This window comes from Neodiprion lecontei, chromosome 6 (genome assembly GCF_021901455.1).
Source record: "Neodiprion lecontei isolate iyNeoLeco1 chromosome 6, iyNeoLeco1.1, whole genome shotgun sequence".
Lineage (NCBI taxonomy): Eukaryota > Metazoa > Arthropoda > Insecta > Hymenoptera > Diprionidae > Neodiprion > Neodiprion lecontei.
Window position 1 is genome coordinate 3,106,034 of NC_060265.1, and position 14,923 is coordinate 3,120,956.

The window sequence follows — 14,923 nt, forward strand, 5'->3', positions numbered from 1 at the left end:
AAAGGACCAACGATTAATTGGACAATTGATTTTGAATACGAACATACGCATCGTTACGAATAACGAATGATTTGAGAGATGGTCGTAAATGGTTGGGATCGTATTTATAGAGCGGTACATAACACTGAGCGCGGTGGGGATTCCTTTGTCGATGACTGCGCGCAATGCCATCTTTCGGTGAAGCTCGCAGCTGGATATTCTCGAGCGATAAGGGAGGGAGTGAAACGTGTTTACATCCCATTGTCTGGATCTTAAACTCGTGCGGGGGAAGTGAAATTTTTGCAGCGTGTAAAATTGTCAAAACTGTTAATGGGTAAATTCTGGAAGAAGTGATAAGAAAAGCACGCGGTTGAGATAAGGAAAGAAGCGGGCCTGTCGTAAGTTCATTTTCCTGTTTACTTTTGGTCGGTAGCTGCCCGCTTATACGCCTAGTTTCGAAATTAACGCGATAAAACTGTTCGCGACTTGTCTTCTTCGTGAAATTTACAGATTACGTAAGATCGTCATCCGTTACGTGCACGCCCCGGAAATCAAGCGTGGAGGAATAATTGCCGGAATTTATATACGTACTCCGTAAGCAGTCGAACCGAACATTATGTATAACCATCCATGCCAGATAGCGATACACGTTTCCGGGAATTATCCTCGGCAACGATAGCTAAAACCTAAAACCGTCAACGATCGATTACTCAGGATTTATCACAGACGTGGTGATGTTGCAGTCACAACGTATCGGCTGGCTTACCGGCATACATTGTCAAAAACTTTGACGAAGAGCCTGGTGTATAGAGGATGTTTAGCTCGGGTGAAGTTGGGAAAGTCATTACGGGTTGAGCAGTCCTTAACACCGGCGATAAGGAGGCTACTGTATTTACTGCACATGCAACAAATATCAATGTACGAAACGTACGTAGCGAACGGTTCGAAATCGAATGCTGGAGCGAGAGAGTCGGGCACACAAATGCAACAGCTGACGATTTATAATATAATCACTTTCCGAGAGTACTTTTCCACACCTAATTGTTGTAAGAGGCATCGAAACGGATCTCGACCAATACGGTTATGTGATATTGGAACAGCCACCGACGGGTTTTATTTGTCTTCGGGCAAAGAAAAACCGCCTATTGTAATCTATGTCGTAATGTCTTGCTATTAAAATAGCTACGTACCTAACTGTATACACACTTTGAGTAGCTGGATTCTCAACGGTTTACGATCAAAATCCGAAATGCTAGGTCAGGATGGTCGCAATCCGATAAACGCAAAAAGAAAACACATTCATTTACCTATGGATATAAATGGAATTTTCGAGGGAAAAAAAAAAAAAGAACAAAAGTAGTACTACTGCAGCTGATTACACGAGAGAAAGATGAAGGTGAATATCAATGTGCCTCGCCGCGACATTACAGGTGATACGTTTACAACGTGGCAGCACTCCGTAATCCCCTCCCCCTCCCCCCTCCCCCTCGTTTTCTTATTTCTTTTCCTTTTTTTTCCCCATTCTCCCCGAGGAAAACGCCTGTCACAGCGTATGCATGTAATATTATTGTATAATTGGTAGACGGTTTTCCGTTTTCGGAACGCCGTCGATCTCCTCGATCTCATCTCGAGAGATAACTCGAGGCGAGAAGAGAAGTTGAAGACGACGGAGTAGCAAGGGAGTCTGGTAGAATCGGTGACCGGGGAAAAACGGGGCATGGCTTTACAGCGATGGATGACATCCGGTCTGTCCGTAGTCTGAGAATGCGTTGCGCTGTACTGCTCTGTCGTTTAACACACACACACACATATGTGTTTTCGATGCAGAAATGGGGAAAGCAGCGTGGCGATACACGAGCGGTAATTTTACCGCTTTTAAGTGATAGAGATACTAAATAACGATGATGGAACAGGAAGAGGAAGAAATGATAATGATTGTAATAAGTAGTCTCGAATTAAATGAAGAGGAGAAATAGGCAAAAAGCGAGCGACGAGAAAAAGAATACTTCCAAGGAGTATATATATATGTGTGTGTGTGTGTGTGTGTGTGTGTGTGTGTGTGTGTGTGTGTGTGTGTGTGTGTGTGTGTGTGTGTGTGTGTGTGTGTGTGTGTAAAACTTCTAGTCGTCGCGGTGTAGGTTATCCACAGTAGAGATTATAATTATCTATTATTATCGATATACGCGTGTTATGAAAACTATGCAACTATGAGCATAACGTGTGACCTATAATGAATGCACATAGGTGTAAGATTGGTAATAGAGAGCGCAAATTTAAAATCTATCCTCGGCTCGACGAGCACGCCTCGCTCACACCCGGTCAGGAATTCCTCGGCGTGTTACAACTATTATTACGAATTGGATCGCAGACAAGAGCGAACGAACCTCCTATTCCTGTATTAACCCATACGTACATCGTTAGACCGACCGACTGGTCTATTATTAGACACTTCCTTCTCGCATATTTATAACAAAGTTTAAGGAGATTATCCGGCGAGCCTGCACGTATAATATGATAGAACGGACCCTCGTACGCGAAATCCAAATATAGTCTGAAATTCGAGAGATTTTACACGTCGTAGCAGCAGGGACAAAATGGACCCCTTTTAAGGAATTTTGCCTCCGATAGCATGCAGAATACGATATTTTAATAATTTCGCACCACGAGTATTTCTTTTTTTGAAAATCTGGGGCGAAGTGGATCACATGAAAAATATGTCGTATTTATGTTCGATTTTTTGTTTGTTATCCTAAAGTCTTGTTATGCTCATTCCTAGCTCAGAGTTATGCAGGAATTCGCGCAGGTTATATCGGAAAAAAGCGATTTCATTTCGAAGATTGAAACAGATCAAAATGAAACTCCGACCGTTATAGCAATTGCAGGATCATGGTAATATAAAATTTTCGATCACGGGAATCAATTTTCAGCCTATAGGAGACTAAAGAATGTATAAAATGATTAAAATCTGAAGGATGTTAGACATTGAGTAATGAAGTAATATTTAAAAAGGGATCGGTATTCAGGACATCTACGTGTAATTACGTTTTTCTACTGCGGCGCGCAACGTCTATAAGAGACAGCAGATTAATATGCTCATTCTCTCGACGTCTGTGAACTTCAAAGTGCTAAAGGGTAGAAGACTGATGCTAGTAACGTTAACGTAACGAAACATCATGGAAAAAATAGTTATCGTACAATTTCAGAAAGACTTTGAAGGAGTTGAACTGTCGACAAAAATTTTAACATGTTTTCTTTGTTACTACTTACTAGCCGAATTTCAGAAAATTCTAATATTCAAAGTAAAGATTTTCTTTCTGAACATGCATCGTTAAAGTAACGTTACTGACTTCAACCCAATTAAAAGACGCGTGGTTCAAAGGTACCTCTACGCACCTGAGGAAACTTGCGCTCTGTCCGATTTTTTTTTTTTTTTCATTTTCATCAATGTTGTTCCTTATTCGACCACTCCGTAAAGAGTCGTCTCGTAACGCCTATGCCGGTTATTGAGTTTGTATATGGTATGTATAAGTATTAAAAAATCCAAGAATGTAGCGGTGTCAAGCAGTTCTGGAACACGCCCGGACCCGTGGACCATTCCCCGGCAGCGCTCGCTCGTTCGTTCCCATGACGAGAATCTGGTGCCGAGTGACGAGGGTAGAGCGAGGTTTTTATCGACTTCCGGTTAGCGTTACTCGTCTCTCGCATGCACGTGCAGCCTTTAACATTGCTCTGAGCTTCGGGAAGTGATCAGCGGCTCTCAACATCTACGTTTGATCACATGACGTTGTACCAGATTTTTCTGAAGCCTTGACTTGACGGTGCTTCCTTTTCGCAAGTGTATTAAACTTTTATTCACTCGTACATACGCCGACACGAAAAGCTCGAATCAATCAGATTCCGGATATTTATACGACAGCCGTTACTGGAACTGAATTCGGGGTTCTACTTTGCTATTAGACACAGAATTGTCGTTGATAAGTAATGGCAATATGTATCAGTTTAGTTCCGTTTATTTGTTTTTCCACATCGAATACGTGTGTTCCACACTGTCGTCGTGCAAGTAATTTTGCAAACCATTTCTTGTTTTTCTTTGTTGTCTCATCTTTCCTCTTCTCCGAATAGTTGAAAGTTTAGCTCCTCCGTGGTTTTTTGACAATTACTCGTGGAAGCTGCTTCGCGTCCGCTACCGCGGCTTATCCTACTCTCCGAGATGCGATAACGCACAAATAGTAGGTGGGACACATCGGCGTCACCTCCCGCGTCGTTTCTTCGTCGCGTGTGTGCCCCGAGGCAGGGGGAACAGGTGCCCTGGAGCTAAAGCCGACGAAGGGTCACTGACACCTCGTCAGCAGACTCGACACTCGCTCGGCATTCGGTATTTATCAGTCGTCGGCAGTTCCCAGTGTTACCACGCGTCCGTTCGCCACGATAGCGTACTTGAGTGTACTTGAGCTGGCCGTTGTGTAGGTTCACACACCTCGAACGGATGGACCTTAGCCTGGCCGACGGCGGGTTTGATAAAAACGTGCGTTCCGAAGCGCTGCTGTACACTCGGATGCATTTTGCAATTGAGATGAAATGAGACCATGAAAATTTATTGATGTATATAATGTCGTCGTGTAAGGAAATAAGGTGAAACAACGCGCTTACGCTTTAGTTGAACCAATCGCAAAACATGTCCAAGGTGACGTCGTGTAGGCTTGATATTTTGTCCTTTAGTGATTGTGTGGTCATTTTTGCAACCTTTGATCGCAGAAACTGGGATTTTCAGCTAATAGAATATACGGAAATTAATTGGCAACATCGAGTACATAACCTGTTTACACGTGATTTCTGTGACTTCAATTTTTGATATGCGCATACTGTGCGGAAATCGGTCTTCGGTACTTCTGACAACTCCTTATTTCCTTACATCAAGATTTTTGTACGAGGCCCCGTTCGTGGACTAATTAATTCAACGTCAGAGGTAAACGATTTCGCGATGAATAAAATAAAATAGTTGTCTAAAATCCTTGATTTTTATTTACACTGATGAGAATGATGCGATACTTGATTTTTACCTCCTTGCTTTACTTCCGTCGCGATTGAACGCTAAATTTTGTTTTGCTGTATCCTGTTTTTGACAACAAACAAACCGTTACAATCAACGAGCATTATAACAGCCTAGCCTATTCAGCGGTCATCGGTCGTAGGAAAGAAAGATGTCGAAGATAAGATATAAATATATAGGACAGTTGTTATTGTTCCTCGGTGATTACTTTCACCTCTAGTATCACACGTATAACGCTAGCGATTTGCGTCACTGCTTGCCTTACGGGGTTGCACTTTCTTACATTAATACATCTCACAACCAGTAGAGGTATGCAGAAACAACGAAAACATGCGTGTAATACATAATGTCCGAGTAGAGGTATGCATTGGCATTGAAATATATCGCTTTCTTGTATCATAAAACCCCGCTCCATGTCGCCTGTCATTTTCGGACGCGAGTTCTTTTTTTAAACATTAATTTCTTTTTACGGATGGTAAAAAAAAAATCAAAAAACAAAAGTAAGGGTCGGTAGAGAAAAAGAAGAGAAACAAATGGAAGCAACGATACCACGGCGACGCGACGCTCGCATCGCCGATGGAAGAAGTTCATTGTCCCTGCAACAAGTAGCGATAATGCAACATACGCAGCGCCGTTATTTGTCAATACGACGACGGTATGTGATACGATTTGTTTGGTACGACAAGCGCGAAATGGATGTTCGTTTCTTCGCTAATCATGTCGATGGATAAAAGCACCGCGTAATACGCCATTTTTATTTTCGTAGTAACGTAATCTATTTCCTCGCAATGACAACCGTGAATCCATATATAGTATTTTATAACCGAGTCTTGGCATGGGACAGAGACAATATTACCCGTAATTCATTGCAACGAAACTCGGTAACTGGTTTTGCGTCTCCTTCGTCGCGATAGACGAAAACTTGGAGCGTAGATCGTCGTCGCTATGTAAGTATACGTATGTACCTGTTAATTCCTTGAAGCGGACAAAGAATCCGCTTACATATATATATATATATATACACACCATACGTTATACGGTATACGTGTAAATACAGCACTCTACAAGGTCGCGGCAGCTATCGAGCCAGCACATCTCGGATCCGGGTAACTCAGCTGCTGGTACACCCGGACATCCGACTTTTACTTGCCAACGTAAATTGCGAAATATTCGATCATTGGTTTCTTTTTTTCTACTCAAGGAGCGATTCCTTTTTTTCGTTGACTTTAGTGGTTTTCTTTTTTTTTTTTTTTATTGTCCGCTGTATTGGCAAATTTTTTCCAATTCCTATTCCTATTCCTGAGTCTTATGCCGTGTTTCAGGGACAAAAAATACCGAAACGCAAAAATTTTTCGCCTTTGTCACGATAAGAACGAGCAGAAACGACGCTTTTAACGGTTGTTTGATTTAATATCGCGTGAGGATTACTTGTCGGTTCGCGTATCCGGCGAGACGTATAAAAGCTACGTGACGGCTTGACGAGAGGGAGACTCTGTTAAATATCGTACCGTTCATCTCTCGAGAGGTACCCATACATGCGTATTTCCATGCCGTTCACTTCCTGTTTCTCCGATGCTTCCCGATGACCTTGAATGGTTCGCTGAACCCGTAGCCGATCTCAGGCAATACGTGCCTCGCTCGGCTCGTCGGTGATGATGCTGCTGCGTTGCGATGATGTACGTCTAACATGTCGAACGACGACGTGTCACCCTCGCCATCGCCACCGTCGTCGTCGTCGCTCGCTGCGTGCCCTCGACGAAACGAAAGCGAATTGAGCCATTGGGTTGCGATTAATTCGCAACGGGGTCACTTTTGCCCAACGAGAAACGCGTCGCGATGCGAACGAGACAGTTTATATCGGACTGTAAGGAGCAGGATCTGCAACGGCGCTGTCTTATCTTTCGAAAATCCGATGACATTATCATCGTCATCGTCGTTATATTCCTACAAAGCTGTTATAATAAATAACTAGAAATAAGTTGAATATGTTGTTATTCGGCGCCGAAACCTTTCCGTCCCGCAAAACTTAACGTCAGGAGTGACCGGGGCAACATTCCCTACGGTATCAATATTACCAGCGGGTTATTTTATAATTGTACGTACGTATAGGAGGGTTTGTTTTATTTTCATAGGATATATTCCCAGTAATTTTACACCGCTCACCGTCTAACGAATTAACGCAAATTTAAACTAAGCAATGAGCTATGGATATACTCGTTCATACGATACGCCATGTAATACCTACTTAGGTATGGGCTTATTACACGTGTCTCCGCGCAGTTGGATAAGAAATTTCTCCCAAGTACGGCCCGGCATCTCGTAGAGACGTAAGCAGACGGACTCGAGCGATCGGTACACGGTGTGCTTTGTGGTGAGCGGTGAGCGATACGCTGAAAATATACAACCAGGAAGCGAGAGCTACAAAATGATGTAGCCAGAGACGCGAGACGGAACAAGGAAGGTCCTTGGCGAAAAACGCGCCGCGCCGCTCAGCTTAAGCTTTCTCGCCAAGATTTCAAAATTGTATTTCGGTGTGCGGAATATTTGCTCATTCCTCCCTCTCCCTCCATTCCACGCCAGGTTTCATTTCGTACGCGTGTTCGTACATAATAACATACAAGCGTACAAACAATATTCGTGTACTTCCGTTATACAATACATGGATATCTATGTACATGTATATAAATAAATAAATATATACGTGCATGCTTGCGGTCCGCAAATAACGCCGCCTATTGCCGCAAGGAAGACACGTTATCCCCAGGAATCGGTAAAAGCTTAAACTCTAACGTTGTATCGGGAATTCGGAACGCCTGGCAAACAAGGGCCACAATCCCAAGATATTTTTCCTGTTTATACTCGTTGTGTTGTAGTTACAAACTTTGAGCTTATGTTCGGCATGCGCCGAGTCAATACGACCTCAATCCTTGCAAAGATAACACGTCCGTGTATACCCTGTGTTTTTATGCATGTAAGTGTGATGCTTGTACGTTCGAATCTGTTGCAATTCGGTTTATTCGGAAACGAAACGGCAACGGCTCAAACACCAGCGTTAAAAATTGACGGGGAAGAAAAAGGATCCAAGCGAATATGAATCTTAGAAGTGTGTAAGACCGACGACGTTCGCCAGAGCTAAGCCGTACCTAAAGCGTATGATTCATAGGTTATATATGCGGTGGTACAGCATCGTCTTGGTATTTTTTCGCACATTGTCGATCACCTTTCTGTAATGTATCGACCGTTCTCACGTAATGTATTATGCAACTACCCTCTTCCTACCGTCTATACAACCCGCATGAATAAAACATTAAAAAGAAGAACCTTTGACTCGTGGGAGTGCAGCTCGTACAGTGATAATAATCCCAATGATATTGGTTTAGAAATTGAAAGAAAACTAATTTCGTAAATGTCTAAGCTCTGTACCGTGTACGTATGCGTACAAGAAAGTCTCGGTATGTAAAATAATGCAACAAATACTTGAAAAATCGTGAGAGGTCAGCGTTCAGATCCGGTCTCAGAGGATTTCCGGTGCCGGCGGCAACTGCGTTTTCTTTTTAAACTTCCGCTCGAAAGCGATAACTATAACCGTATATGCTATAGGTCATAGGAGTTGCCTTAGCCTTATTGTGCATAGACACACGGTATTGCTTGACGTTGGTACATTATTCGTACTTCCCTCTAAATACGAATCGACCAATTTGCCGGCTCAACTGTACATGGCAAAAATTTGCTGGATTTTAAGAAATTTTATTGGATCGGAATAAGGTTTTCTTCAAGGATCCATGCTTGGTTCAAACTTTTTTTTTTTTTTAATATCGTTATGTTAATTCAACCTATGACTTTTGTTTTGCCGTAGAAAAAAAACCACAACCGATCGTTGTTCAATTAGCGAATAACGTTCATTGGTGTTGCCGTATTATACACTCGATCAAGCTGTATAGTCAAGTCCATAACAACTGTCTTGACTGAGTGTGCGACGTCGAATTTATCATACAATTCGAACTTCTTTAATAGCATAATGCGGTGCACGTCTCGCACCTTTGCTCTTCGACCTATTGTCTCATTTCAAGAAGGTACACTTACTTTGTAGGCATTTATGGATCGCGATGCATATACATACCCGTATAAACTATAATATTGTTCGGTCATGTTATATACGGACATTTTAATGCGTGTACAACACGTGTACCCATCAAGGTGATTCTCGTTATAAGTGCGCATGATAACCATTTGCGTACAAACGGTACAAGCTGCAGGCGTTATAAATTGGCCAATGAGCGAAAGGCCGCATCGAGCGACGATCTCGTCTATCATTGTTCTTACGTTTCACGCGATCCCGTTTATCGTTGCATCGATATCCGAAACTGCGGCACCGTTTTGGCGATCGTACGGTATTGGAATTGCTTTCTTTTCGATTGGTCTCGCGTTGAGTTGCCGTTGTTCTCTGAATTCTCATAATACCTTTCGAAGTTGAGTAAATCAGTAGACATTTTCAGTCCCGTATCAACTCGGTGCTGGGGTGTGAAAATTTTGCTAATCTAACGGTATGGGTAAGAATGAAAGTGATATATAAATATTTAAATCGCTGTGTATAATAAACAGCGGATATGGTTTTCGAGCCGCTATGTACAATGCAAAGCACTTCCCTGTCATGCAAATATGATTAAAGTTGTCCGCGTATTCATTTCGTTATTATCGTCACCTCTCCACATATGTTTGTTCACCAAAATGTCGAAGCAACTGACTCGCGACATCGATTCGCCTGGAGTCTGCATCCTATACCTCTGTTGCAAATAATAAGCGAATGTCCAATACGCGATCCTTACGGCCTTTATAAGTAACACAGTTACGTAGGAATAAAGTTACATTCCATGTAGAACGTTTACGTTTCTGTACTAGCGAACGTGATACGATCGAGAATAAATAATACGCATGCTTACGTTCGCGAGGTGTGAACATATTGCGTTGCATCGGTTGGTATGCATTATTGAAACGAGTCGAGCTGGAACGTCGCGTGTACAGCGAATCTAGACTAAAATCTACTCAATTAGGTATACACATAGTGTCTATCTACAGAATAACGATATTGATAATTTTGTCTAGCTGTTAGCCCGCTGATTGCCAGTACTCGTAACAACGTGAGAAAGTAATGAAAAATGAAGGTGTCTTTTGTCAGAAGCTTGTAGACGTAGTCGTACACAAACCGCTCGCTCGTATTACAAATTGTTATGCATACGTGCAGACAGCTGACGCATGGCTGGCATAAGATGCTCCTATCTATAATAGCTGTATATATGTGTAAAAATAAAAAAAAGAAAACTAAAAAATACGAGGAGCGTGTCGCTACTTGAATAAGCCTCTGCCAAGGTTATAAACGAACGTTGCACGTATCTCATGTCGTCCGTTTTTTCTCTTTTTTTCCCCAATGACAGACGCCGCCAAAGCTGCGACGACCCCACCACGTGTTATGAAACTGCTCTCGACTACACAGCTACCTCAGTTACCGCCGGTATCTGCTGGTGGCGGTATGACAGGTATGGAGTCACGCCTTCCCCCGGGCATAACGCTTCCCTTCAGCCCGACCGATCTTTTGTGGCGTTACGGACCAATGAGCTTCTCCTCGAGTGCACATCCACCCCCGAGTCCTCTTCTCGACTTCAAAACTCACCTGCCGACCAGCCTCGGTAAGAAACACTCTCACATTCATTTGCGACTTACATGTCTCCAGTTATTCTTTTTATCGTACTTGGTTTTTATCCAGATTTATCGTGCACGCTAAAAACAATGCTAACGTTGAAATAATTATCGTTGACAGCTTCGGACCCGCGAATATGGTCTCGGGAGGACGTCGCCGCATTTCTACGCTGGGCCGAGCGTGAATTCGATCTTCCCCAATTTGATATGGAAATGTTCCAAATGAACGGCAAGGCTCTTTGCCTGCTGACCAAATCGGATTTCGGGGAGCGTTGCCCCGGGGCGGGTGACCTTCTTCACAACGTACTGACGATGCTCGCCCGGGACTTTAACCAGCTACAGAGATGCTTGCCGAGCAGTCCGGTTACGCCAACGAGACCCTCGGCCTATCCCCTCAGCCCCCACTCCCACCCCCCGACGCCTACGTGGGTCGAGAATCCCTACGCGGCTAATCTTGCCTCCCTAATGTCCGCCAATTCCGTAACCCTCTCACCGGCACCGTCCGTCGACAGCCAGGCCGGTTCTCCTGGCCACGCCGAGCCACAGACCCAAGTTTACAAGAGTGACTCGGATGAGGACAACCAGACGGGGGGGAGCAACAGTCCCCCGGCGACTCCGACCGCCCTGGCGACTCAGAGATTGAGCGAGGTATGCTTCAAGGACCAGCCCAGCCCCACATTCACATCTCAAATGATGCACGTCACACCGGGGACCTTTAGGCCAGCCGGGTCACCTAGGGAATTCTTTCCAAACGACCCACCCGAACCGAACACCAGTGAGTACAATAAATTACGGTTTTTCGCTGCGTATTACCTTTTTTTTGTTGTCAAATTTCATTCTTCTCCCTTATTCGTTGCATGTTTCATTGCTCGAAACATTATCGGAAAGAATTATTCACTGGAAGCCTTTGAACGACGTCTGTTTATCAATTATTGCACGTACCGATATTGTGTATTATGGTTCCCACCATTCGTCCCGAACACAAACACCTCTTCGGAAACATGCCGCGAATGGGTCCGATGTGGTGAAAATGAACGATCACCGCATTACGGAACAATGCAAACCGGAGACAACATCGTCCTATATACTTATATGTATTGATAGATGTGTAGGATGTAACCTTTGACGCTCTACTCTACAGACGGTCGACTTCTCTGGGATTTTCTACAACAACTGTTGAACGACCCCTCCCAAAGATACACCCATTATATCGCGTGGAAGAGCCGGGAAACGGGAGTTTTCAAGATCGTCGATCCGCCAGGGTTGGCGCGTCTCTGGGGCATCCAGAAGAATCATCTGTCGATGAATTACGACAAGATGAGCAGGGCCCTTCGCTACTACTACAGAGTAAACATCCTTAGGAAGGTTCAGGGTGAACGTCACTGCTATCAGTAAGCCATACTTTTTCACCATCTATTACAGCCTGCACACACTTCTCGTACAACGCGGTATTTGTACTTGAAAAACTTTCAATTGCGTAGATATGTTTCGTTAAAATTCAGATGTACATAGTTTTCCTTCAAATTTACAACAGGCCAATGAGTTCCGTCATTTAACTTCTTTGCCGATTTTCTGATTTCAGGTTTCTCCGAAATCCTACCGAGCTGAGAAACATAAAGAATATTTCTTTGCTGCGTCAACAAATGCGGATAAAATCGGAGCCCGAGGATGTCGACTGCAACGTAACACCGGCCGAAGAACTGCCCACAGATCTTTCAATGTCGAGTATGAATCAACTCAGCGAACCCTTGCCGCTTGTCGTACAAGGAATTCTAACTGAACCCGATAACCATAGAAAGGCGAAAGAAGAACCCTTACCGCTCCATGACCCTCCCCCGAAGTACAGGAGCCACGCTTACAATCTCGTTAAAACCAACCAGGAGCCGGACGAACGGAAGTGACGCGAGATCTAGCATCGCGAAGCTGTACACGAATGCTCAATTGGGTGCAATAGTTTAGTGGAAATTGGTAAATTGCAACAGGACTAGTCTGTCTTGTGTGCAGAAATATTGTGGGTCGAACCAATCGAGGAGTCGAGACTGATGATGCGCTGATATATCACTCCGGTTATATTGCACGCCGATGCGTATACAACCACATATGCAATGTTCTATTGTATATGTGCGTCTGCCTGCGGTGTGCAAACGGTGCAGAAGTACGTGCGCATTTTACTACTCGTCTGTTCGCGATAGCCAAACTGGGTAATATTGTGCAAATACCCCGCGAGGCGTTGTAGTGTGCAACGTGGGATCTAGCGTAAGCGATCGTGGCACCAAGATTCGTGGTTGTTCGCAGTACTAGTTGTGTCGAAAATTTGCTGTGGTTGACACGTTCGGTTCAGCTGCTGTAGATCGTGACAGGCGACGTTGTAGCTGCCAGTGTAAAGCTTCTTGTGGGGTCCTCTGCACGAAATGACCCGGTATGAATTGTATATATGTGCCTCGATTTACGGGTGTTGCCGATAATGTAGATAAGGAATAAAATCGAGACGAAAAGATGTTGCCATCTCAACACGACGATGTAAAATCACAACTTGTCTCACGTGCTGCAAATCAACATTGAAGCATTCAGTGGATAAGATAGAAAGAAAAAGGAAAACAAAAACCAGGGGAAGAATGATATATTTATATACAAGAAATACGAAAAAATTTATGCAGGAATTCAGCTCCGCCTACCTATTTCATGTACCATGAAGTACTGAATCTCGAAAAAATATATTTCCAAAAAGTTGGACCCTTTTGGTGCGTGCAAATTTGGATTCAAGTGTCTTCTTATCGTGAAAAAAAATTCTCCCCTCAGGCTTGGTGACGATGTTTTCCGTATAGGAAAAAAATCGTAGCTGAATGGCGAAACTGCCCAGCTGGTTAACTTCGAGACCATCCAGACGTGATATTCGTCAGTGTGTTGTAAATTCTAAAACAAGATTGTAATATCGTAAAACAGGATATATGAACCTATATTAAAAATCTTAGTTACGGCGATAGCAATTATTATGATAATAATTATGACAATTCGACGAAGTGCAATTGTGACTTGCGGAACCTGTCTTTCGTAGAGAGAAAAATACTTGGGTGTTGCAGCGTTGTCACGTTTATTAATAATAATGATAATAATAACATTAACAATAAAATAGTGGTAAAAAAAAGTTGACCAAAATGAAATGGCCGCCGTTATCGTGATAAGTGAAACAATGAAAGCATAAGATATATAAATATATATATATATATAAATATAGATAGATATATAAATAGATGTAATTATTTTTAATTGAACTTAGGAGTATAGATTTTTATTACAAGTACGTTTCTGTTCCAATATTTTATGCGCAAGTGTGATAACTGTAAATTCAGCACAGAAAGTCGTCGAGAGATACAGATGGATCTATATATATTACAGAAACCGTCAATTCAGAAAGTATAATTGCAAAAATACATGCATGTGCGTGTATGCACTTGAATCTTGAAGCATTCTGCAGTTGCATGAAAATGAGAAATGTGCAACGTACACGCTGTATGTACGTTGATATAGCGACACTGTTTGTTTCAATAATCGTGTACAGTCGTACATAATTATCCGTTCTCCGAATATCTGATCTACGCAGACGTATTTGATATTCGGCTACACTTATTTTATTTTTATTTTTTTCTGCCATATTTGTGATTACGATATAATCACCGCATCTCATATACACAACGAAATTTCGCAAAATCGTGGCCATTGTGGTTTAGGTGGTTAAGCTTTAAAGGAACTTACTGCGTTTATCGGAAACTTTCGCGCGGCTTTCAACTTGAAGGAGCCGAAATGTTGATTTTACACGTGTTACATGTATAAGATATTTAGATGTATCTCCGATCTCTGCAACGACTGTCGAATTTCTGTCTCTGACATCTGCCGAAGTGCATGTATGTACATAATTGCACATGCGCACGCACGCGCTAGCGTACACACGACAAATCACATCTCTTCCACGAATATTTTTTAATTTTAATGTATTTAATTCAAAAAGATTCAACGGTTGTTGCAGAAACGTGTAGTTCTCAATTATACTTGAACCCTTGCGATTCTATTGCATTTAATTTTTATTAACGCATCGTCTGTACGATTCAAATTAAAGAGATTATAATACATTTTTTCATCTTTTTTTTTTACCGATTTAATACATGTTTTTCTCGTTGCGAGCAAGGGTTTTTGTCCCCCCCC

General features: G+C 42.7%; 1 protein-coding gene across 2 annotated transcripts in view; it reads left to right on the forward strand.

Moving 5' to 3' along the window:
- Positions 1-14,850, forward strand: part of LOC107221498 (ets DNA-binding protein pokkuri) — a 97,217-nt gene extending 82,367 nt beyond the window's left edge. For both annotated transcript variants that reach the window (XM_015660505.2, XM_015660504.2), the window contains 4 exons: positions 10,462-10,713; positions 10,845-11,498; positions 11,865-12,114; positions 12,306-14,850. In XM_015660505.2, coding sequence (XP_015515991.1) covers positions 10,497-10,713; positions 10,845-11,498; positions 11,865-12,114; positions 12,306-12,624 — 1,440 coding nt within the window. In that variant the 5' untranslated portion in view covers positions 10,462-10,496 and the 3' untranslated portion in view covers positions 12,625-14,850. The remainder of the gene's footprint in view (positions 1-10,461; positions 10,714-10,844; positions 11,499-11,864; positions 12,115-12,305) is intronic.
- The last annotated feature ends 73 nt before the right edge of the window (positions 14,851-14,923 follow it).